The sequence below is a fragment of the Salmo trutta genome, chromosome 5, assembly GCF_901001165.1.
Source record: "Salmo trutta chromosome 5, fSalTru1.1, whole genome shotgun sequence".
NCBI classification, from domain to species: Eukaryota; Metazoa; Chordata; class Actinopteri; order Salmoniformes; family Salmonidae; genus Salmo; species Salmo trutta.
In genome coordinates this window covers 58,004,513-58,029,077 of record NC_042961.1, presented here as the reverse complement: position 1 = coordinate 58,029,077, position 24,565 = coordinate 58,004,513, and the positions used below count along the sequence as shown (strand labels likewise).

The 24,565-nt window shown below is 43.8% G+C and overlaps 1 protein-coding gene across 2 annotated transcripts; it reads right to left on the bottom strand.

Annotated features, from left to right (window-relative positions):
- Positions 1-1,584: 1,584 nt before the first annotated feature.
- Positions 1,585-24,554, bottom strand: LOC115194644 (ubiquitin carboxyl-terminal hydrolase 12). 2 transcript variants are annotated; one of them, XM_029754503.1, is made up of 10 exons: positions 24,333-24,554; positions 18,256-18,336; positions 17,900-18,039; positions 17,685-17,758; positions 17,296-17,594; positions 16,876-16,952; positions 16,566-16,649; positions 15,260-15,457; positions 13,250-13,328; positions 1,585-5,614 (listed from the first exon to the last, which is right to left on the bottom strand). In XM_029754503.1, exons 1-10 carry the CDS (start codon positions 24,378-24,380, stop codon positions 5,513-5,515), a joined length of 1,182 nt encoding a protein of 393 aa, XP_029610363.1. In that variant the 5' UTR covers positions 24,381-24,554; the 3' UTR covers positions 1,585-5,512. The 2 variants fall into 2 exon arrangements, with proteins under 2 accessions (XP_029610363.1, XP_029610364.1); XM_029754504.1 differs by having other exon boundaries at positions 17,296-17,564; positions 24,333-24,550.
- Between the last annotated feature and the right edge of the window lie 11 nt (positions 24,555-24,565).

The following is a 24,565-nucleotide window of genomic DNA, read 5'->3' as shown; positions in this document are numbered from 1 at the left end:
GTGGCTTCTTCCTTGCTGAGCGGCCTTTCAGGTTATGTTGATATAGGACTCGTTTTGGCAGTGGATATAGATACTTTTGTACTAGGAGACAGAACACATCTCCTTCCTCCTTCCTGAGCGTATGACAGCTGCATGGTCCCATGGTGTTTATACTTGCGTACTATTGTCCGTACAGATGAACGTGGTACCTTCAGGCATTTGGAAATTGCTCCCAAGGATGAACCAGACTTGTGGTCTTGGCGGATTTCTTTTGATTTTCCCATGATGTCAAGCAAAGAGACACTGAGTTTGAAAGTAGGCCTTGAAATACATCCACAGGTACACCTCCAATTGACTCAAATGATGTAAATTAGCCTAACAGAAGCTTCTAAAGCAGTGGTTCTTAACCTGGGTTCGATCGAACCCCAGGGGTTCGGTGAGTCAGTCTCAGGGGTTCGGCAGAGGTCAAGACACACACCCGACTCATATGATTCGTGATGACACGCCCCGCTTGGCCATCATTGGCTGCAGGTGATCACGCAACATCGCTTGGCCTATCTGCTGCAGGGAATTTGGCGCGCTCAGTAGTCGAATTGTGACTGTCGTGATGGTACGTCGTGTGATTTCTTTCTTAATATTTTAATCCCTTCATACTATGTCGAGCAAAAAAAGAAAGTGGTCGGACGAATATGTACAATATGGATTCACATGTATAACGGAACGTGATGAGAGTCAGCGTCCTAACTGCATGATTTGCAATGCCAAGTTGAGCAATTCTAGTCTAGCACCGGCAAAACTAAGAGAACACTTCCTTAAGCTGCATGGAGATGGACAATACAAGAACACAATGCTCGCTGAATTCAAGGTGAAGAGAGCCATTTTTCCAATTAAGAAGGGTTCGGTGAATGCGCATATGAAACTGGTGGGGGTCAGTACCTCCAACAAGGTTAAGAACCACTGTTCTAAAGCCATGACATTTTCTGGAATTTTCCAAGCTGTTTAAAGGCACAGTCAACTTAGTGTATGTAAACTTCTGACCCACTGGAATTGTGATAGTGAATTATAAGTGAAATAATCTGTCTGTAAATAATTGTTGGAAAAATTACTTGTCATGCACAAAGTAGATGTCCTAACCAACTTGCCAAAACTATAGTTTGTTAACAAAGAAATGTGTGGAGTGGTTGAAAAACAAGTTTTAATGACTCCAACCTACATGTATGTAAACTTCTGACTTCAACTGTACCTGAAGATTGAGAGAGAACGCTGTGTATAGGCTACCAGAGACACAGCTGTTATATCAACTTCTACTTTATGATAACCTTGTCCTTACCATGTAAATGCAGTACTTTGTCACTTTTTTGTTTTTGTATTCATGTGTACTAGTGTTCTTATCCTTTTAAGTTGTGTTGAAATTAAACAAAACACTTGTTCCATGAGGTGCTCGCTAAATGGATATTTAGATCCTTCACCTTGGCAATAATATTCTATACTTTAACAAGCGAGAGTCCCTCAAGGTGAAGCTAAACCTTGACGTTTGTCTATTTCTTTTTGACGATTGTATCCTACAAGTATTATGCACCTGATCCGAATTAAAATGTACAATTGTTGCTTCGTCCTTCTTTATTGAATACAAATGGGGGAAATATCTTCAAGAGTTAAAAAACAGATCTCAAGACGAAAAAAATGGTTGTTGATTCCCAGCTTTGTGAAGTTATCAAAGTACATCCCTAATGTGTAACGTTTGGGGAATTTCTGTAGTATTTGTTTTGGATTGTGGTGTAGTTCTGGAAAAGACATGAGTGTAGAACAATGATAGGAGTCAGTAGAGATAGCAGCAACACGAGAAAAGAGAACATCCTGTTTTTACCAGTACAAAAACCTGTACATGTTCAACAGTACTTATAAATGTAGTGTAACATAATGTAACAGAACACACAGAGACAGACTGAGGGGGAAAAAATGACAACGCAGTTTGATTTATTTTTTCCCTCCCCAGCTAACACCAGTAGTTTATTTATTGGAGAGCTTTTTTGTTGTTGTTACCATACCAAGCTTCACTGCATCTGGGCCGAGACCTCTCTGCACCCCAATACACACGGCTCCCTTTCTCAACGTGTTCTACCATTTAAATCACCTTGTACAGAAGAGCAGAATCCGGTTCAATGGCTAATTAAATTAGTGAAGTGGACATCCATGGACGAGTCTCCCATGTCAACTCTAGTTGACTGGCATTTGAAATGGAATTGACCCCACTCTTTTTAATATAGTTTGGTTAGAAAGATAAAATAACCCTGCGAAGTCATTCAAAAGAAGAAGATTCTACAAACAGAGCATATTGGCTTTGCGTCATGACTATTTATAAAATAAAATATTTAGTTTGGCGAGGGAGTGCTTTCATATTGGCCAGGTAATATTTCTAGGACCAGGGAGTTTTTCCTAAACTTGGGCCCTAGATATTAGTTAGAAGCTATTACTAGGGTTCAGAGTTTTTCCTGGTTAGGTCACGAGGTCAAGAAAAACGCTAGACCCAAATGTAACATTACCGATCACGTTAATGCATGGACCTCTATTTCAAGCAATTAATTATACCCCAATAATATCTTATTTACACATTTGTAAATATTTGTGTTCCAAACAGCACCTTATTCCCTATATAGTGAACTACTTTTGACCAGAGCCCTATGGGAAAACATGGTCAAAAGTAGTGCACTAAATAGGGAATAGGTTGCCATTGGGAACGAATCATCTCTGAAATATTACCCCCAAATAATTCCAAACCACATTCATCTCAGATGCCTACACAAGAATGGTAGGACTAAATTAGTCAAATATACATATATGTTTTAAAGACACATCTAGGAAAAAGGTCAACATAACATTCGTAAATAATTATACTTAAATAAAAACAACAGACCCTAGTTTTAATATAGGTTGTTCCCCATCCTTGTTTAACATCACTTCCCATCTCATCCATTTGATGGAGGTGCGGTGGTATGGGTGCGTCCCAATCTGGTGCACAGGGCTCTGGTCAAAATCAGTGCCCTATATAAGGAATAGGGGTGTCATTTGGGACACGAACTGTGTCAGCACATTTAAAGAAACAGAACGGCTGAAAACTCCTTTACAGACTGATCTGTGGTCTGTTTTAGAAGTTTCCAACCTAAATGGTCAATTTGAGGATTAATGGTAAAGGTAGATCCCACAGATCCTAGATCTGTGCCTGGGGGTCAACTTCAACCTGAACCTAAAAAGACCCAACAGCTAAAATGACCTTCGAACTCCTCTCATACATGGAGGGGCTGAGTCACAATAGTCTAACGTGGTGTCCTCTCCTCTAGTTTCCTTTCCTTCATCTGCATTGATGTGAAAGGACTGGACTGGTGAAAGAAACTACCTGGAAAGGCATATCAAATGTTTCTGTCCCCTACCCAGTGTTTATACATCACTGCAGATGGAGAGGAGATGAAGAAGCCCCATTAGAGACTACTGAGACAGAACCAGGAAGTAAAACAGGATTACAGACCAGTGTAGTGTTCTGGTAACATATGAAGCTACTAGAGCTAAACAGTATTTACGGACCATCAGGCTGCATTTCATGTCCCTCTAAGCTAGGCTGGAATACACACTACGGAAAGCTGTTTTTCTGTACGGTGTCCTGCTGTGTGTGTGTTCGTGGGTCACTTACTCCAAACACAAAAATCAACCCAAGTCTGTTGGCCGTGTGTGTGTGTGTGTGTGTGTGTGTGTGTCAATCGCACTGTCAGCAATAACCCAGAGAAAAAATGGCGGTCAAACCACTGTTTAACACACACACACACACACACACACACACACACACGAGAAATAGGGTGTTCTTTGGGACTCAGAGAGAGTGAACCATATAGGCTAGAGGAGTGTACTAGTGTTTACTAGGTAGATAGTACCCTATAGGCTAGAGGAGTGTACTAGGTAGATAGTAGCCTATAGGCTAGAGGAGTGTACTAGGTAGATAGTACCCTATAGGCTAGAGGAGTGTACTAGTGTTTACTAGGTAGATAGGTCTACAGTAGGCCTAAGTTAATGAGTTTAACTCTCCCACACTCCAAATGCGCCTATGAGACCCTACGAGCCAAAGTAAAAAAAAAATATGGTGCACTATGTAGGGAATAGGGTGCCATTTGGGATGCAGTTATATAACTAGTACTGGTCAGGAGAGGTGAAAACTCCAGGCCCTGTGTATGGGCCAACCAATGAACAGCCAGTTCCTTACTGTACATTCAACTTCACACAGGACCCACTCTAGTCCTAGCTAATATAATATATAAAACACCTCCCATGTCAGAGCTATGGATCAGGACCTGTATTCATAAAACCCCTGCTCGAGGATCAGGTCCCTGTCCATAAGAATCTGATTGGTTATGATCTACATGGCCAAACCAATAGTAGATCAGCACTCCTACTCTGAGAAGCTTTTTGAATAGTGGGCCACATTCCATTTTGCTCTCTGTTGAGAGAAATCGGTTCTGTTCCAAAATCTGCACTAGCATATTACTTAGAATATATTGGGCATGCATACTTAGCAGTGTGCTAGTATAGATATTGGGACGTAACCTATAAAGAGTGAAGTTAGAGTAACTAACTGGCAGTGTAACACATATTTAACATTACCAAACAACAGCTATGTTCGGTTAACTTGTGCGTTCAAAAAAAAAAAAGAAACGTCTGTCTACATCAGGCTCTGATTGGAAGGTTCAGATCAGGTGACAGGAAGTGGAGGAGCTAAATGAGAACCTACTCCATATCTAGTGCACTAGATAAAGGTGCCATTTGAAACACTGCTATTGACACCAATGAGGAACTTGCTTGATTAGGAGACATACAACATACATATGTGGTTGGCAGGCGTTTTGTAGTGTGTGTGGTGTAGTGTGTGTGGTGTAGTTTGCTGTGGTTGCCAGAGGAGGGGGGGGGCTAGAGAGCACAAGTGTCCCTTTAAAAACAGATATGTGCAGTTTTTAGCATCCAAACCATAATATAACACAATCAGATCTGGCCTGCTGAGCTGCAAAAAGGGACCAAACTCTTCTCTCCACCCCTCTCCAAACCAACAACAAAGAAAAGGAGAACATTCAGGAAATGGCAGATCTACTTTTCATCCAACCAAACTGCTGTTTAACACCACCGCAGTGGCACAATGTATGACAAGGACACCAGTAATGACGACACGCTATGTAAGCGGCGAGCTAGCCAAGCCAACATATTTTCTAATCTACCGTCAAACCAGAGAGAGACCATCAGGACGATCTTGACTATGACAAAGCATAACGATCCCTGGTCGCTGATCTTCTCCAATGAAGTCATATCCTGTCACACTGATGGGTTGCTCGGCCATTGTTGGCTCCTGTCTGCTGAAGATCCTCCATCCATACTCCTGGCGCTCCACAGTGCAAAGCTCTGCTGTAAAGCCTGAATATTTATAACGGATGGTGGGCTGGTCGGGGCCTGTGGCAGCCCAAGCCCCTCCCTATGCTGAGTCCAAATCCCATTGGCTGGTTCAGTCCCGGGACTGGTAGAACAGGATGTAACCGGACTCAGAGTTCTTGGAAATGTCTGACGTTAGACCGTAGAACTCCTCGATCGCCTGGGCGTCAATTTTCTAGAAAAGTTGGAGAAGGTAAGAAGAGGGAGGAGTTTAAGATTAGAAAAGGAGAACAGACACCCTTCCATAACCTATTATTCACCATATGTTGTTATCTTCTGGCACGATACAGACCTATAGCGACATATAGTTCACCATATATATTAGTTCACCATATATACTTTCCGGATGCCCTGTATATAGTTCACCGTATAATTCACCAGTGCATTCGGAAACTATTGAGACCCCTTGACTTTTTCCACATTTTGTTACGGGACACCCTTATTTTAAAATGGATTCATTTATTTTTTCATCAATCTACACACAATATACGATAATGACAAAGTAAAAATAGGCCTTTTTTTAATTGCAAATGTATTTTTAAAAAACAATACTGAAATATCATATTTACATAAGTATTCAGACCCTTTACTCAGTACTTTGTTCAAGCACCTGGTAGCTATTACAGTATTGAGTCTTGGGTGTGACGCTACAAGCTTGGCACGTCTGTATTTGGTGATTCTCTCTCATTCTTCTCTGCAGATCCCCTCAACCTCTGTCAGGTTGGATGCGGAGCATCGCTGCACAGCTATTTTCAGGTCTCTCCAGAGACAATCGATCGGGTTTAAGTTCAGGCTCTGGTTGGGCCACTCAAGGACATTGAGAGACTTGTCACGAAGCTACTCCTGCGTTGTCTTGGTTCAACTTCCTGTTGGAAGTTGAACCTTTACCCCAGTCCGAGGTCCTGAGCGCCCTGGAACAGGGTTTCAACGATCTTTCAGTACTTTGCTCCGTTCATCTTTGCCTCAACCCTGACTAGCCTCCCAGTCCCTGCCGCTAAAAACATCCCCACAGCATGATGCTGCCACCACCATGCTTCACCAAAGGGATGGTGGCAGGTTTCCTTCAGACGTGACACTTGGCATCCAGGCCAAAGAGTTCAATCTTGGTTTCATCAGACCAGCAAATCTTGTTTCTCATGGTTTGAGAGTCCTTTAGGTGACTTTTGGCAAACTCCAAGCGGGCTGTTATGTGACTTTTACTGAAGAGTGGCTTCCGTCTGGCCACTCTACCATAAAGGCCTGATTGGTGGAATGCTGCAGAGTTGGGAGAACCTTCCAGAAGGACAACCATCTCCAAAGAGGAACTCTGGAGCTCTGTCAGAGTGACCATCAGGTTCTTGGTCTTCACCACAAATGGAATCCAATCAAGTTGTAGAAACATCAAGGATGATCAATGAAAACAGGATGCATCTGAGCTCAATTTCAAGTCTCAGGGCAAAGAGTCTGAATACCTTTGCAAATAAGGCATCTGTTTTTTTTTATACATTTGCAAAAAGTTCTATATACCTGTTTTCGCTGTCATTATGCGGTAGTGCGTAGATTGATGAGAATTTTTTTAAATTCTAAAATGTATTAAATTAAGACTGTAACATAACAAAATGTGGAAAAAGTCAAGGGGTCTGAAAACTTTCCAAATACACTGTACATAGTTCAGCAGTGCCTTCGGAAAGTATTTCAGCCCCCTTGACTTTTTCCACATTTTGTTACGTTATATTCTTATTCTAAAATTGATTATTTTTTTTTTATCCTCAGCAATCTACACACAATACCCCACGATGACAAAATGAAAACAGGTATATGGAATTTTTGCAAATGTATTAAAAATGAATACAAATACCTTAACATAAGTAATCAGACCCTTTGCTATGAAACTCGAAATTAAGCTCAGATGCATCCTGTTTCCATTGATCATCCTTGAGATGTTTCTACAACTTCGAGTCCACCTGTGGTAAATTCAATTGATTGGACATGATTTGTTAAGGAATGCACCTGTCTGTATAAAGTCCCACAGGTGACCATGCATGTCAGAGTAAAAACCAAGCCACGAGGTCAAAGGAATTGTCTCTAGAGCCCCGAGACAGGATTGTGTCGAGGCAAAGATCTGGGGAAAGGTTCCAAAAAATGTCTGCAGCATTGAAGGTCCCCAAGAACACAGTGGCCTCCATCATTCTTAAATGGAAGAAGTTTGGAACCACCAAGACTCTTCCTAGAGCTGGTAGCCCAGCAAAACTGAGCAATTGAGGGAGACTCTCAGACCATGAGAAACAAGATTCTCTGGTCTGATGAAACCAAGATTGAACTCTTTGGCCTGAATGCAAAGCGTCATGTCTGGAGGAAACCTGGCACCAACCCTACGGTGAAGCATGGTGGAGGCAGCATCATGCTGTTGGGATGTTTTTCAGAGGCAGGGATTGGGAGACTAGTTAGGATCGAGGCAAAGATGAACGGAGCAAAGTACAGAGAGATCCTTGATGAAAACCTGCTCCAGAGTGCTCAGGACCTCAGACTGGGAAGAAGGTTCACCTTCCAACAGGACAACAACCCTCAGCACACAGCCAAGACAACGCAGGAGTGGCTTCGGGACAAGTCTCTGAATGTTCTTGAGTGGCCCAGCCAGAGCCCGGACTTGAACCCGATCGAACATCTCTGGAGAGACCTGAAAATAGCTGTGCAGCGACGCTCCCCATCCAACCTGACAGAGCTTGAGAGGATCTGCAGAAAAGAATGGGAGAAACTTCACAAATACAGGTGTGCCAAACCTGTAGCGTCATACAAAAGAAGACTCAATGCTGTAATCACTGCCAAAAGTACTTCAACAAAGTACCGAGTAAAAGGTCTTAATATTTATGTAAAGGTGATATTTCAATTTTTTTACATTTTAAATAAACTGTTTTTGCTTTATCATTATGGGGTATTGTGTAGATAGTTCCCCCCCCCTCATCAATTTAATCAATTCCAGAATAAGGCTGTAACGTAACAAAATGTAGAAAAAGTCAAGGGATCTGAATACTTTCTGAAGGCACTGTAGTTCAGCATGTATATAGTTCACTAGTCTGCTCCAGAGCCCCATGTTTAAAGAGAGCCCCGTCTTTCTACTGTGTTCTGTGTTACTGGTCATACACATTTTGGAACTCTTTAAGAATAGTATAATGTTCATGGTAAAACTAGGGCTGGGCGATATGGACAAAAATCCATATCGCGATAACTTGGCTGAATTGATGCGATAACGATAAATCGAACGAAACCTTTATAACATTAATGTGCACCACATTTTTTGTACATTTTTCGGTTCACCGTCCCATCTCTAGGTGAAACATGTGGATACAACCCTCAATGAAAAGACCAGAATAAATAGCTTGTGCTTCTACCAATTGTGGGGCTAGAGTAGTGAGGCCACAATGTTTACTAGCTCTCCAGTTTCAGTGCCAGCCAAATGACAAAGAAGAGGGGGAGGGAGGAGAAGAGACAGGGGAAAGAGAAGAGAAAATAAAGAGAAGCCAAGTCTACTATTCAATCCTGTTCCAGGTTTCCCCTTAGCTACAGATCTAGCAGTGTTTCCCCTATGATTTTTTTCAGTAGCGGTGGCAAAGTTAGTGAGGAGGGTATGGGGGGACGTGGTAGGGGCGTGGCCAATGGCACGGTTTTAGTGGCCCTCTTAGCCGCAGAGACAAAATGTTGCTGTTTTAAAGCTAATTTCCTGAAATTCAACACATTTTGATATGGCTTATGCCGTTTTCTTATCCTATCGAAGTGACTCAAACATAAAATAAATGGGGGACCCATGCCATTACATTTTTTGATTCTAGTGTCTAGTTTTTATTTGGTGATTGTTAGTTCTCAAATATTCTTATTTAAAAATGATATACTTAATATCCGGATTTAGTTGTTTCAGTTTACACTGATAACATTTTACCATCCCCCCAAAAATAACAAATAAAAATCAGTGGCGGTGCGCTGCTGCTAAATGCATATAGGGGAAACACTGGATCTAGGATCAGCCTACTGACCCTAAACCCAAACCTGATCTGAGACCAGTGTCTTGGAGTTAACATGTTACCAAGCCCAGCGGAAACTCCATCACTCAGCCAGATCCTGCACGTCCACCAGATGTTCAGATGGGACTCTTTCCCATAGTGGAAAAACCCCTAGACACTGATCTTCGATCGGTTTTGAATTCTCCCCTCTAATGGTTACACTGGGTAAACCCAGTAAGCTGATCCTAGAGCTGTGCCTATTGGAAGCGTCTACACAGAATGGAAAAAGCAGGCCCTTCGATGGCTATAACATACCACTGCGGGTACATTTGAAACAGAGCCATAAACTACTGTTTGGTGCCAGGTTTCCTCTAGACGTGACGCTTGGCATTCAGACCAAAGAGTTCAATCTTGGCTTCATCAGACCAGAGAATCTTGTTTCTCATGGTCAGAGTCCTTTAGGTTGCTTTTGACAAACTCAAAGCGGGCTGTCATGTTCCTTTTAATGAGGAGTGTCTTCCGTCTGGCCGCCCTACCATAAAGGCTTGATTGGTGGAGTGCTGCAGAGATGGTTGTCTGGAGGAACTCTGGAGCTCTGTCAGAGTGACCATTGGTCACCTTCCTGACCAAGGCCCTTCTCCCCCGATTGCTCAGTTTGTCCGGGTCGCCAGCTCTAGGAAGAGTCTCGGTGGTTCCAAACTTCTTCCACTTAAGAATGATTGAGGTCACTGTGTTCTTGGGGACCTTCAATGCTGCAGGAATTTTTTGGTACCCTTCCCCAGATCTGTGCCTCGACACAATCCTGTCTCGGAGCTCTATGGACAATTCCTTCGACCTCATCGTTTGGTTTTCAGTCAACTGTGGGACCTTATATAGACAAGTGCGTGCCTTTCCAAATCATGTCCAATCTATTGAATTTACCACAGGTGGACTCCAATCAAGTTGTACATTTACATTTACATTTTAGTCATTTAGCAGACGCTCTTATCCAGAGCCACTTACAGTAGTGAACGCATACATTTCATGCATTTTTTTTCTTTTCTTTTGTACTGGCCCCCCATGGGAATCGAATCCACAACCCTGGCGTTGCACACACCATGCTGGCGTTGCAAACACCATGCTCTACCAACTGAGCCACAGGGAAGAAACATCTCAAGGATAATCAATGGAAACAGGATGCACCTGAGCTCAATTTTGAGTCTCATTGCAAAGGGTCGGAATAATTATGCAAATAAGGTTTGTTAATTATTTTTAATAAATTAGCAAAAAATTCTAAAAACCTGTTTTCGCTTTGTCATTATGGGGTATTGTGTGTAGATTGATGAGATGGAATACATTTTAAAATAAGACTATAACGTAATGTATAAAAGGGAAGGGGTCTGAACACAGCGTACATGGCTCTGTGTGGACTTTTTCCAATTTGACCTGGGCTGAAAGCATTTCAGACACAGGAGTAGGCCAGCCTCACTTTCTACAGGGGGTGAAGTTGTTCATCCTGTGCTATGACTGTGTGAGAGACAAAGACTACCATACGCACAACCCATCACACACCCTTACCCTTTCTCTCCCATAATCCTCCAGTCATTCTACTAACTAATCTAAAAAAACTGGTATTCCCAGTCTCCTGGTATTCCCAGTCCCCTGGTATTCCCAGTCTCCTGGTATTCCCAGCGTCTCTCCCGCTCCCTAAAATTCTCCATTATTCACACAGCCACCAGGATCTATCTGGGTCGACCAGAGCAGAAGGAGGACGGCATTCCAGACACACCATTGGGAGCAAAAAATCTTACAAATACTTCTAGCGTTTTCTCTAGCCCGCCTGGAGTGCCAGATGGGCAGGATTTGCACTCCTTGAGAGCATTTAATTGGTTCCATTGTGCCAGGCAAGCATATTCAAGCCCAGATAAAGTATTTGAAATGATTGCAAATAGTAATTGAACCCAGGTCTGGTAGAACGTTGGGGGGGGGGGGGGGGGGGGGGGGGACTGCAGCCTGGAATACCTGATGGGTCTGTATGGATGCTGTGAATGAGTTAGTAGAATCTGAGATCTAATGGTTTACACCAGGAGTGTGAAAGTGATGTATTGCATCAGTTGTTAACAACACATCATTATTGGAGGCGCCTGCAGAGACAGTTATTGCCTTGGCCGAGCCGTAAAAACAACAGTTTATTTTACCACTGTTTCGCTTTCCTCCGGCAAACCCCATCTTTAAACGCTGGAATGGCCGGGCCTCAAGGAATCCCAGTTTAAGCCTTTGGGGCGTCAACATTCTAACGGCCTAATAAATACATTCAATATAGGCTATGGCAATAATAATCATTCGGTTGTATTTATGGTCTTAGGTAACAATAGAATACAAAAAACACATTTCAAAAACACAATAGCAATTTCAATAGTTTATTACAATAGGCTTATGTAGAAACGAGGGGGAAAAAACATTTCAGTGTTCTTCACCAGCACAAAGAAATTCATGAATTCTCCTTTTATTTAACTAGGCAAGTCAGTTAAGCACACATCCTTATTTACAATGATGGCCTACCCCAGCCAAACCCTAACGACGCCACCCTATGGGACTCACAATCACAGCCAGATGTGATACAGCCCGGAATCGAACCAGGGTCTGTAGTGATGCCTCTAGTACTGAGATGCAGTGCCTATACCACTGCGCCACTCGTGAGAGCCTGTTAAGGCAGGTCTTAGGAAACATTATTAAAGTAAGAAAATGGATTTCAAAAGACCAGAACAGCATATGAAGTTGTATCATGTTACTAGTCTTAGTAGCGTAGACTATACGGTACTAGTCTGTGCTTAGTAGCGTAGGCTATACGGTACTAGTCTGTGCTTAGTAGCGTAGGCTATACGGTACTAGTCTGTGCTTAGTAGCGTAGGCTATACGGTGCCACGAGAGCTCAAGGATGGAACGCAAGGAATTGCGGTTATTCGACAAAAGTGATATTTTGAAATGGAGCCGATCTGCTCAATTTTAAGAGTCGTTTGACAAATGTAGGCGTTTTTGAAACCTTAGAATCCAACTTTTCAGTATAAAACGACCTGCACGAACCTCTGTAGGATCACTTAAAAAAAGTTGATTTTTTTCTTTGTCAATTACCCACGCTGCTCTGCAGTCTCTTCCTTCACAGGGCAATTGATAATATTGTCCATTTATTATTGTCTTAAGGCTACAGCTATTATTGTGTGTGAAATTAGTTTGGATATAGTTATGTTGTAGTTTCGATGGGTCATTGTCAGATGCAGCCAATGTCGGGTGAAGGAATTGTAGGGGGAAAAAAATTACGTCATCCTAAAACTGCAGTTTGTGATATCAAAATTCGACCAAAGTTAGTTTGTTAAAGACTTATTTAGGAAGTCAAGGACCGAGGGGGACACGACAACAACAAAAAAATGGCAGAGATATTACAATTTTTGAAATTCACATGATGTCCAAAATACGTCATCTGTGCTTTTAGTGTTAAACCATTATTTGAGAGCCCAGTTTGAGTGTTACGTGGGTGTACTATAGACTAATATTAGATTGAAGAAAGAAAGAGGGTGGGAGAGCGAGAGAGAAATAGAGAGGGGGAGAGAGAAATAGAGAGAGAGAGAAAGAGGGTGGGAGAGCGAGAGAGAAATAGAGAGGGGGAGAGAGAAATAGAGAGAGAGAGAAAGAGGGTGGGAGAGCGAGAGAGAAATAGAGAGGGGGAGAGAGAGAAATAGAGAGAGAGAGAAAGAGGGTGGGAGAGCGAGAGAGAAATAGAGAGGGGGAGAGAGAGAAATAGAGAGAGAGAAAGAGAGGGTGGGAGAGAGATATTATTGAAGAGGTCAATCCCTCCTTACCTCTACGATGTCATCATCAAACAGGAGCCAGAAGCCATGACTCTTCACTATGGTGATGTAATGACCCCGGTTTGGACCACTGGGGACACAGAGAGGAAAGTATTCACACCCCTTGACTTTTCCCACATTTTATGTTACAGCCTGAATTGAAAATTCATTCAATGGAGATTTTGTGTCACTGGCCTAAAAATAATGTCAAAGTGGATTTTTTTAGTTTTTATGTTTAAAAATTAATAACTGAAATGTATTGAGTCAAGTATTCAACTCCTTTGTAATGGCAAGCCTAAAAAACTTAAGTAGTAAAATTAGCTTAACAAGTCACAGAAATTGCAATAATAGTGTTGAACATGATTTTCTGAATGACTACCTCATCTCTGTACTCCACACATACAATTACCTAAAGGTCCCTCAGTCAAGCAGTGGATTTCAAACACAGATTCAACCACAAAGACCAGGGAGATTTTACAATGCCTCGCAAAGAAGGGCACCCATTGGTAGATTAAAAATATAAATAAATAAAAACTGACATTGAATATCCCTTTGAGTATGGTGAAGTTATTCATTCCAGTTGTGTGTCAATACACCCAGTTACTACAAAGATACAGGAGTCCTTAATAAACCGCTCAGGGATTCCACCATGAGGCCAATGGTGACTTTAAAACAGTTAGAGTTTATTAGCTGTGATAGGAGAAAACTGAGGGTGGATCAACAACATTGCAGTTACTCCACACTACTAAGCTAAATGACAGAGTGAAGACTGTACAGAATAAAAATATTCCAAAACATGCATCCTGTTTGCAATAAGGCAGTAAAGTAATACTGAGGCTATGGAACCCTGACCTGTTCACCGGACGTGCTACCTGTCCCAGACCTGCTGTTTTCAACTCTCTAGAGACAGCAGGAGCGGTAGAGATACTCTCAATGATCGGCTATGAAAAGCCAACTGACATTTACTCCTGAGGTGCTGACCTGTTGCACCCTCGACAACTACTGTGATTATTATTATTTGACCATGCTGGTCATTTATGAACATTTGAACATCTTGGCCATGTTCTGTTATAATCTCCACCCAGAAGAGGGCTGTCCACCCCTCAGAGCCTGGTTCCTCTCTAGGTTTCTTCCTAGGTTCCTGCCTTTCTAGGGAGTTTTTCCTAGCCAGCGTGCTTCTACACCTGCATTGCTTGTTGTTTGGGGTTTTAGGCTGGGTTTCTGTACAGCACTTTGAGATATCAGCTGATGTTAAAAGGGCTTTATGAATACATTTGATTGATTGAATGATTGATACTACAAAAAAAAGTGACAAAGAAATTAATTTTATGCCCTGAATATAATGTGTTACGATCAACAACCAACTCGACAGATGAAGAATGTTAAAAATAATCATGTGCAAATATTGTACAATCCAGGTGTGGAAAGCTCTTAGAGACTTACCAAGAAAGACTCACAGCTGTAATCGCTGACAAAGGGGAATCTAACATGTATTGAGACTTATGAATACCTGATGAGATATTTCTGCATTTTATTTCTAATAACATGTTTTCACTTTGTCATTATGGGGTATAGTGATGTCATTATGGGGTATAGTGATGTCATTATGGGGTATAGTGATGTCATTATGGGGTATAGTGATGTCATTATGGGGTATAGCGATGTCATTATGGGGTATAGTGATGTCATTATGGGGTATAGTGATGTCATTATGGGGTATAGTGATGTCATTATGGGGTATAGTGATGTCATTATGGGGTATAGTGTGTGTTTTTTTTTATGTAATCCATTTTGAAATCAGGCTGTAACAACAAAAATGTGGAATAAGTCAAGGGCTATGAATACTTTCTGAAAGCACTGTACACATTTTAGACAGGGGTTAATGACCATGGCGTGGACCTCTGCAGACAGAGAGGAACACAGACATACCCATTATAGAGTTACCACAAAAGACTGCATGTCTATCTGTATGTATATGTCTGTTCAAGTTACCACAGACACACACACTCTCTCTCTCTTTACCTTCCACAGTGGACGACCACGGCGACCAGATCGTACATGCGGTCGGGGTTGGTGGCGTCTCCTGAGGTGTTGAAGAGGCGAAGCTCCAAAGGGAAGACGACGCGATAGGACAGCTTGGTATAGCGCTGCAGCTGGTCCATGTATTTAAACCTCTTCAGATGTAAGGCCAGGATCATAGGCAGCTTCTTCACACGCATCCTAATAATAACAACCATCGACAATGTTACCGTTAGTAGGGTGGCAGCTAGCCTAGCGGTTAAGAGTGTTGGGCCAGAAACCAAAAGGTTGCCGGTTCGAATGCCAGAGCAAACTACGTGAAAAATCTACCGATGTGCCCTTGAGCAAGGCACTTAACCCTAACTGCTCCTGTAAATCACTCTGGAGGAAAGCGTCTGCTAAATGACTATAATATAAAATATAGTATTGGTGTCAATGTTAGTGTTAGTGTTTAAAGGTCTTCAGATGTAGCACCAGGATCATCACATGCTTCCTATTTCTAATCATATAGAACCCACTCATATGTTACTACAGGATGGTGTAGCGATGCAGCAAGGAATAGCTCTTACGTTGTGCGTTTTAAGTGTACGTTTATTTCTCTTCCTTCCTTTCTTATATTTCTGTACCCCGGTCTGCATCTGGAAGATGGCGGATTGGGTGCAGCTGACCCTGTACACTGTATTAGGTACTACAGCCTCTCCATTCCTGCACTGCCCAAATGAAGTGGGCTTTTTAGGGGGGAGTAGAGGCCTAGGCTGGGATGTATGGAGCCCTTAGCTGGAGTGTTTAAGTATTCAACCCAAGATACACAGCACCCCTCACACGCCTCTCCCCTATTTGACCTACATGGCTTGAGTGTATGTATTGATATGTAGGCTGTGAGCCGTTTTTAAAAACTTATGTAGTTCTGTCCTTGAGCTGTTCTTGTCTGTATTATGTCATGTTTCAAGTGGACCCCAAGAAAAGTAGCTGCTGCTTTCGCAACAGCTAATGGAGATCCTAATAAAATACACTAACAGAGATGATCAAGTCCACTTAACATCTGAACACGTACCAGGCCAAGCTACAGTTAGTACGTCAGCCACTTGGTATACACAGCTGTATTCAGACTAACTACACCACTCACTCTGCAGCATCAGAGTAAAAACCATAATGCACTTTTCAAAACAGACCATTTCTCCTAGCAACAACAGCGGCCGTTTTTGTAGTGTTAGCCTGTATTTATCACCATGGAAAACTCCAGGCCTTCGTCATCATCTATGTCAAATCCAACTGCTGTCTAAATCCAGTTTTCTAGCAGCCATCTCACCTTTTCTGTGCTTCCTGTTTACTCCGACACTGTTCACAGTAGTACTTGTATTCACTACATAGTGTCTCGGTGTTGCTGAAACCCCTGTGGAGAGAAGAAACAGTGACCTCACACACACCGAGTAACGAATTTCACTAACACTTTCTCCAATTGAACACAACTGTGTGGTCCAGGTGTGTGTCTCACACACACACACACACACACACACACACACACACACACACACACACACACACACACACACACACACACACACACACACACACACACACACACACACACACACACACACACACACACACACACCTACCTGAGACAGTGTGTGATGGAGGTGTTCTGCTCAACATCTACAGACAGGTCCAGGAAGTCTTCGTCTTTACTGCTCACCTGGACACAGACAGGACACTGGTTACATTAACTCTAAACACAGTACAGTATCAGGAAACAGCTCCTGGCCCCATTGATTTCCGGCATTTCAAATCCAATAACAGTCTCCATTTTGGCTCTCCTTCTCCCATTAAAAGTATTCGAAATCTGGCACAGGCAGACATACATTACAGCTTCTGGGCCTATTCATTTCCTTTATTTCAAATGCAATAACAGTCTCCATCTTGGATCTCCCCATCACAGTATAGTATTTGGAAACTGGCATAGCCTGGCCTCCATTACAGCTCCCTGCCCCATTCATCACCCTATTAACAGCCTTCATCTTGGATCTCCCTCCACTTACAGCTTCACAGTTGAGGCAGCGCGTCTCGTTTGTTAGGGTTCCCTGGAAGATCTCGTGGACCCAGGTCTGCTGTGTCTTCTCCCCCTCCTCACCCGGTCCTCCTCCCGTCCCGCTGCTGCCCCCAACTCCTCCTCCTCCGTTCTGCAACAGTTTTCCATTCTGCTGTCTCTCCTGGCTCTTCTCCTCCTCCTGCAGCAGGTCAGCGATAGTGTTGAGGAGGTAGTTGAGGAACTCATGGGCATCCTGTTGCATGTAGTTGTCAAACAACTCTGGAGGGAGCGATAAAGAAGGAAAGGGTTCTGAAGCGTCTAAGTTAATACATTTTCCTTATAGATACATTATTCTTCCCTCCCCCCATCACTCCTTCCTCCCTCACATCCCCCTCTCACCATTTTCTTTCCTCAGTCGTGAGATGAACTTCTTGGGAGGGATGACTCCCACCTTCTTCTTCTGCGTGGCGATGCTGCAAAAAATGTATTGCATCTTATATCCAAGTGAGTGCTGGCCTTTTTCCCCGTTATCTATTTTTGGTTCCAAGCACCCTTTAAAATGTGTTCACACAAGAGGATAGGAGCTGAGAGTTCAGCATATTCTCTCCCTTTACCTGTTGAAGAGGTCAGAAAGACAGGTGAGCAGTGACTCTTTACGTCTGGGCTGGACCTTGTAGGCCAGGACCTTCTCCCTGAACGGACGGCAGAAGTAGAGAGCCTGCAGCACAGAGTTACAGTAGCAGGTGTTCCCAAACTGGAGGAGAAGAAAAGAGAGATCGAGGAGAGAGGAGATGCAGAGGAAGAGAGACAGAGGAGAGAGAAAGCACATGATAAGTCTTGTGTTATGATTGTTGGCAAAAGTGTTACCATGGTACTGTAATGATTGGTAAATAGTGTGTTGGTGCAGGTGCATGCTGGGAAACTTACATTGACCAATAGCTATTGTTAATCTTGTTGTGTTGGTACTTACGTTGACCAACCCAAAGTAGTGTTCATTAACGGGAAACTGTTCTGGTCCAATCTCCTTCTCCAAAGCAGAGGCATTGGCGCCCTGGAAGAGAAAGTAAGTATTACATGTACATTGATTTTAGCCATTTAGCAAGCGGACAATCCAGGCCGTATTCTAGGCCGGCCAAGCAGAGACTGTAATCCAGGCCGTATTCTAGGCCGGCCAAGCAGACCCTGTAATCCAGGCCGTATTCTAGGCCGGCCAAGCAGACCCTGTAATCCAGGCCGTATTCTAGGCCGGCCAAGCAGACCCTGTAATCCAGGCTGTATTCTAGGCCGGCCAAGCAGAGACTGTAATCCAGGCTGTATTCTAGGCCGGCCAAGCAGACCCTGTAATCCAGGCCGTATTCTAGGCCGGCCAAGCAGACCCTGTAATCCAGGCCGTATTCTAGGCCGGCCAAGCAGACCCTGTAATCCAGGCCGTATTCTAGGCCGGCCAAGCAGACCCTGTAATCCAGGCTGTATTCTAGGCCGGCCAAGCAGAGACTGTAATCCAGGCCGTATTCTAGGCCGGCCAAGCAGAGACTGTAATCCAGGCCGTATTCTAGGCCGGCCAAGCAGACCCTGTAATCCAGGCCGTATTCTAGGCCGGCCAAGCAGACCCTGTAATCCAGGCCGTATTCTAGGCCGGCCAAGCAGAGACTGTAATCCAGGCCGTATTCTAGGCCGGCCAAGCAGAGACTGTAATCCAGGCTGTATTCTAGGCCGGCAAAGCAGACCCTGTAATCCAGGCCGTATTCTAGGCCGGCCAAGCAGACCCTGTAATCCAGGCCGTATTCTAGGCCGGCCAATCAGAGACTGTAATCCAGGCCGTATTCTAGGCCGGCCAAGCAGAGACTGTAATCCAGGCCGTATTCTAGGCCGGCCAAGCAGACCCTGTAATCCAGGCCGTATTCTAGGCCGGCCAAGCAGACCCTGTAATCCAGGCCGTATTCTAGGCCGGCCAAGCAGACCCTGTAATCCAGGCCGTATTCTAGGCCGGCCAAGCAGACCCTGTAATCCAGCCCGTATTCTAGGCCGGCCAAGCATCCCAAAATCCACACAAGCTGTTTAGCATTCATGGAAACTTTTCAAGCATTATAGGCTATTAAGTATGCATATTGGGACAACGGGTGAATCTAACTAGGCTAATCGACCCCTGAGTATGGCACATCTAAGAAGTTAGTATGCTTGGATTGAACATAGTATGCTAGTATACTTATTGGGACGTAGCCTAGGTACATTCTCTTCGGCCAGCACTACAAACAGCTCACGCGTATCCCCACCCCATTTGACCCCCCCTAAATTATCTTTACGATGTGCAACAATATTTCACAACCATTATGTAATGCTTTTACAGGGTATGAAGTGCACACTCTGCCTGGGCCTCCACTAGTCCAGTATCATGATGGGACAGAAGGTGTGGTCCCATAGAGAGATAGATGGACTACTAGATAGAACACTGTCACAGATGCCATAATGGAACCGATAGCCATCACCGTGGTTGGGTCCTCTAGTACTTATTCATCATGACACATGTACTGTGCATGCTCTGGAGTCTATGGCATCATCATATAGGAACGGCAAAATAGTCAGTGTCTGTCTGTCTGTCTGTCTGTGATGATTCCATATGATACAACAGGTGTAGAAGATGCAGAGACAGACGGACAACAGGTCACACACACAGGGGTAAACTGGCTAGCTAACCCTCTCAGCGCACACTCTAAATTTAAAAAAAGGCTGTGTGGGAGAAGTCTCCCTGATATCCTTCATTCCTCTCAGCCAAATTACAGTTTTGACTTAGTCTGTCACCGGATAATGCACTTCTTTGCCAGTGACATTGGAGTCGATGTAAATAAACAAACCGTCACTTGTTTGTCAAATGTGGGAAGCCCTGACAATGTGATTATAAAAACAGAGGGTGGCACTCTGGTTGTCTCGTTGCCTGGCAACTGATGTTTAGACAGAGAGACGGGAGGAAACTGGTTGAGTTGCATTTCGTGTGGAATTTCTCTCTAAGGTATTCTAGAAAGATACAGCCAACCAGCATTCTGCCATTCCATAGAATTGAGCTGATAGCTACGTAAACCAATTAAGCTCAAGCTAACAAGCATTGAGGGGATTTGATTTTCTGGCCCTGGTTACGCCTATGGGAGGAGTTTGCACAGGGTCAAAAGTGATTACATTGGTTTTGGAACCAGGCTGTTTCCCAGGCGTGAGCCAGCTGCCCCGTTCTGGCCGACAGCAAAGTTGGCACAAAACAAAAGTGACGTAGCCTAGGCTATATTAATCACGTGGAGTAATGAGGATTCAGTGTTCACACGCAAACGGAAAAATGCTTCCTCTGCCTTCCCAATTAAAACTGAGTAAAAATATAAAAGGCAACATGTAAAGTGTTGGTCCCATGTTTCATGGGCTGAAATAAAAGATCCCAGAAATGTTCCATACATACAAAAAGCTTCTCAAATTCTGTGCACAAATTTGTTTACATCCCTGTTAGTGAGCATTTCTCCTTTGCCAAGATAATCCATCCACCTAACAGGTGTGACATATCAAGAAGCTTATTAAACAGCATGATCATTACACAGGTGCACCTTGTGCTGGGGGGCAATAAAAGGGAACTAAAATGTGCAGTTTTGTCACACAACACACTGCCACAGATGTCTTAAGTTGAGGGCGCATGCAATTGGCATGCTGACTACTGGAATGTCCACCAGAGCTGTCGCCAGAGAATTTAACGTTAATTTCTTTACCATAAGCCGCCTCCAATATCATTTTAGAGAATTTGGCAGTACATCCAACCGGCCTCATAACCGCAGACTACGTACAACCACGCCAGCACTGGACCTCAACATCCGGCTTCTTCACCTGTGGGATCATCTGAGACCAGCCACCCGGACAGCTGATGAACCTGTGGGATCATCTGAGACCAGCCACCCGGACAGCTGATGAACCTGTGGGTTTGCACAACCGAAGAGCTTCTGCACAAACGGTCAGAAAACGTCCCAGGGAAGCTCATCGTCCTCACCAGGGTCTTGACCTGACTGCAGTTCTGCGTCGTTGCCATCTTCAGCGGGCAAATGCTCACCTTCGATGGAGCACGCTGTAGAAGTGTGCTCTTCGCGGATAAATCCCGGTTTTAACTATACCGGGCAGATAGCGTGTATGGCGTAGTGTGGGCGAGCGGTTTGCTGATGTCAACGTTATGACCAGAGTGACGCATGGGGGCGGTGGGGTTATGGTATGGGTATAAGCTATGGACAACTAACACAATTGCATTTTCTCGATGGTCATTTGAATGTACAGAGATACCGTAAGGAGATCCTGAGGCCCTTAGCCATGCTATTAATCCACCGCCATCACCTCATGTTTCAGCACGATAATGCACAGCCCCATGTCACAAAGATCTGTACACAATTCCTGGAAGATAAAAATGTCCCAGCTCTTCCATAGCCTGCATACTTACCAGACATTCACCCATTGAGCATGTTTGGGATGTTCTGGATTGATCTGTACGACAGCGTGTTCCAGTTCCCGCCACTCTCCAGCAACATCACACAGCCATTGAGGAGTGGGACAACATTCCAAAAAAATCAACAGCCTGATCAACTCCACGCAAAGAGGGTGTTGCGCTGCATGAGGCAAATGGTGGTCACACCAGATACTGACTGGTTTTCTGATCCACACCCCTGCTTTTTTTCTTTTTAAGGTATCTGTGACCAACCGTGGCCTCCAACTGCTCTTAAATGCTAGTAAAACTAAATGCATGCTCTTCAACCGATCTCTGCCTGCACCCGCCCGCCCGTCCAGCATCACTACTCTGGACAGTTCTGACTTAGAATATGTGGACAACTACAAATACCTAGGTGTCTGGCTAGACTGTAAACTCTCCTTCCAGACTCATATTAAGCATCTCCAATTAAAAATTAAATCTAGAATCAGCTTCCTATTTCACAACAAAGCATCCTTTACTCATGCTGCCAAACATACCCTCGTAAAACTGACTATCCTACCGATCCTTGACTTTGGCGGTCATTTACAAAATAGCCTCCAACACTCTACTCAGCAAATTGGATGCAGTCTATCACAGTGCCATCCGTTTTGTCACCAAAGCCCCATATACTACCCACCACTGCGACCTGTAAGCTCTCGTTGGCTGGTCCTCGCTACATATTCGTTGCCAAACCCACTGGCTCCAGGTCATCTAGAAGTCTTTGCTAGGTAAAGCTCCGCCTTAGCAACACCCACCTGTAGCACGCGCTCCAGCAGGTATATTTCACTGGTCATCCCCAAAGCCAACACCTCCTTTGGCCGCCTTTCCTTCCAGTTCTCTGCTGCCAATGACTGGAATGAATTGCAAAAAATCACTGAAGTTGGAGACATATCTCCCTCACTAACATTAAGCATCAGCTGTCAGAGCAGCTTACCGATCGCTGCAGCTGTACACAGCCCACCCAACTACCTCATCCCCATATTTGTTTTTCTGCTCTTTTGCACACCAGTATTTCTACTTGCACATCTATCACCCCAGTGTTAATTGCTAAAATGTAATTACTTCACCACTATGGCCTATTTATTGCCTAACCTCCTTACTTCATTTGCACACACTGTATACAGATTTTTCTATTGTGTTATTGACTGTACGTTTGTTTATCCCATGTGTAACTCTGTGTTTGTGTCACACTGCTTTGCTTTATCTTGGCCAGGTCGCAGTTGTAAATGAGAACTTGTTCTCAACTGGCCTACCTGGTTAAATAAAGAAAAGTTGTCTTTATTCCCAGTCATGTGATATCCATAGATTAGGGCCCAATGAATTTATTGCAATGGACTTATTTCCTTATATGAACTGTAACTCAGTAAACTCTTCGAAATTGTTGCATGTTGCTTTCATTTTTGTTCAGTGTAGTTTGAAAATTCGAACACATTTTATGGAATATTGATGTTGCATGTTTCTGGAAGATGCACCATGCTGCATTGTTGACAACATGACCCAGCAGCAGCAGATTACTGTTGTATTTGAGGACGCTCCTACCTCGTCGCTTTTGGCCGTTCACATCACGGGCCATACATCACGGGCCATATCCCTGTGCACCGCCGCTCAGGTTGATATAAGAGCCAATTTATACTTGATCTGTGAGGTGGTCGGAGCAGCCATATGGATGGTGGGACGCTATTATCGGAGCCTCCTTATCGGAGGGCTCCGTGTAGCTCCACATTAACGTGACAAGCTGACCGTAGAGGGCTCCTGTATAAAACACTAACTCCCTTCACAACAGCACTGCGAAGTGTAAGAAATAGGAATGCCCTGTCACAGTAAATACGGCACAGCCAACGCCAGACAGACCTTGTAGCGCATTTAACTCCCTCTGACCTCTGCAACGTTGCCGTTTAAAAATAGCTAACTAACTTGAAGTCAGCTAACGTTAGTTAACTAGCCATGTTAAAATCCTGTTAACTAGCCAGAGGATTGTTGTTGCCAAGCATATGTTCAGTAGTAGCTAGCCGGCCATCTACAATTCAGTTAGTTGAAAGGTTGAGCAATATGGATTTCACTAACGTTACTAGTAGCTAACTAGGTTGTAAACGATTTGATCAAATAAAACGCCTACGATGACTGAGAAAGCTACATAGTTCGCCAAGTAACTGTCAAGAAAACTTTGTATTATTGATAACTAGCTAGCGTCATCTCGTGGCTAGGCTATTTGCTAGCTAACGTTAGCTAGCTTGTTAGCTTAACTAGCTACTTGCTCGTCCACCTTCACTTCAGAACAAGCCCGTGAAGTCTAGTGATCCTAAAATATACTGGTTATTCTATCGGTGGTGATACTTTGCCCTCTTGAAATTCAACAACTAAAATGTATAAATTACAGCCAACTATTTATTAAAATGTTTGTTTCCTCTACAGAGCTCTGGCTAGGTACGTTAGCTAGCTGGATAACTAGCCAACTTTCTGGAAAACCTCAGTCATGTCCTGTTAGCTAGCATTAGCCAATTAGCTAGCTGCAAGGAGAACATCATCGCATAGGGAAAGAACGAACTGTAAACAGAAAAATATCGTACCATCGTACAAATCGAGGCGATCTTTCGGACTGTCATCAGTATTTCCATCCGTCTTTTTCCATATTATTGGACCGAAACCCAATTTGAAGACGTTGCCAGCCGCTACGGCTGTGTGAGTTCCGGGGAGCCGTTGCACCGTCCAGTTTGGGGATGAGGGAGTGCCGCTGGCGGGTTGGTGCACTGCTCCCCAGACTACACCGTTTACTCACAGACCAGTTCCTGGCCTCAGCAAT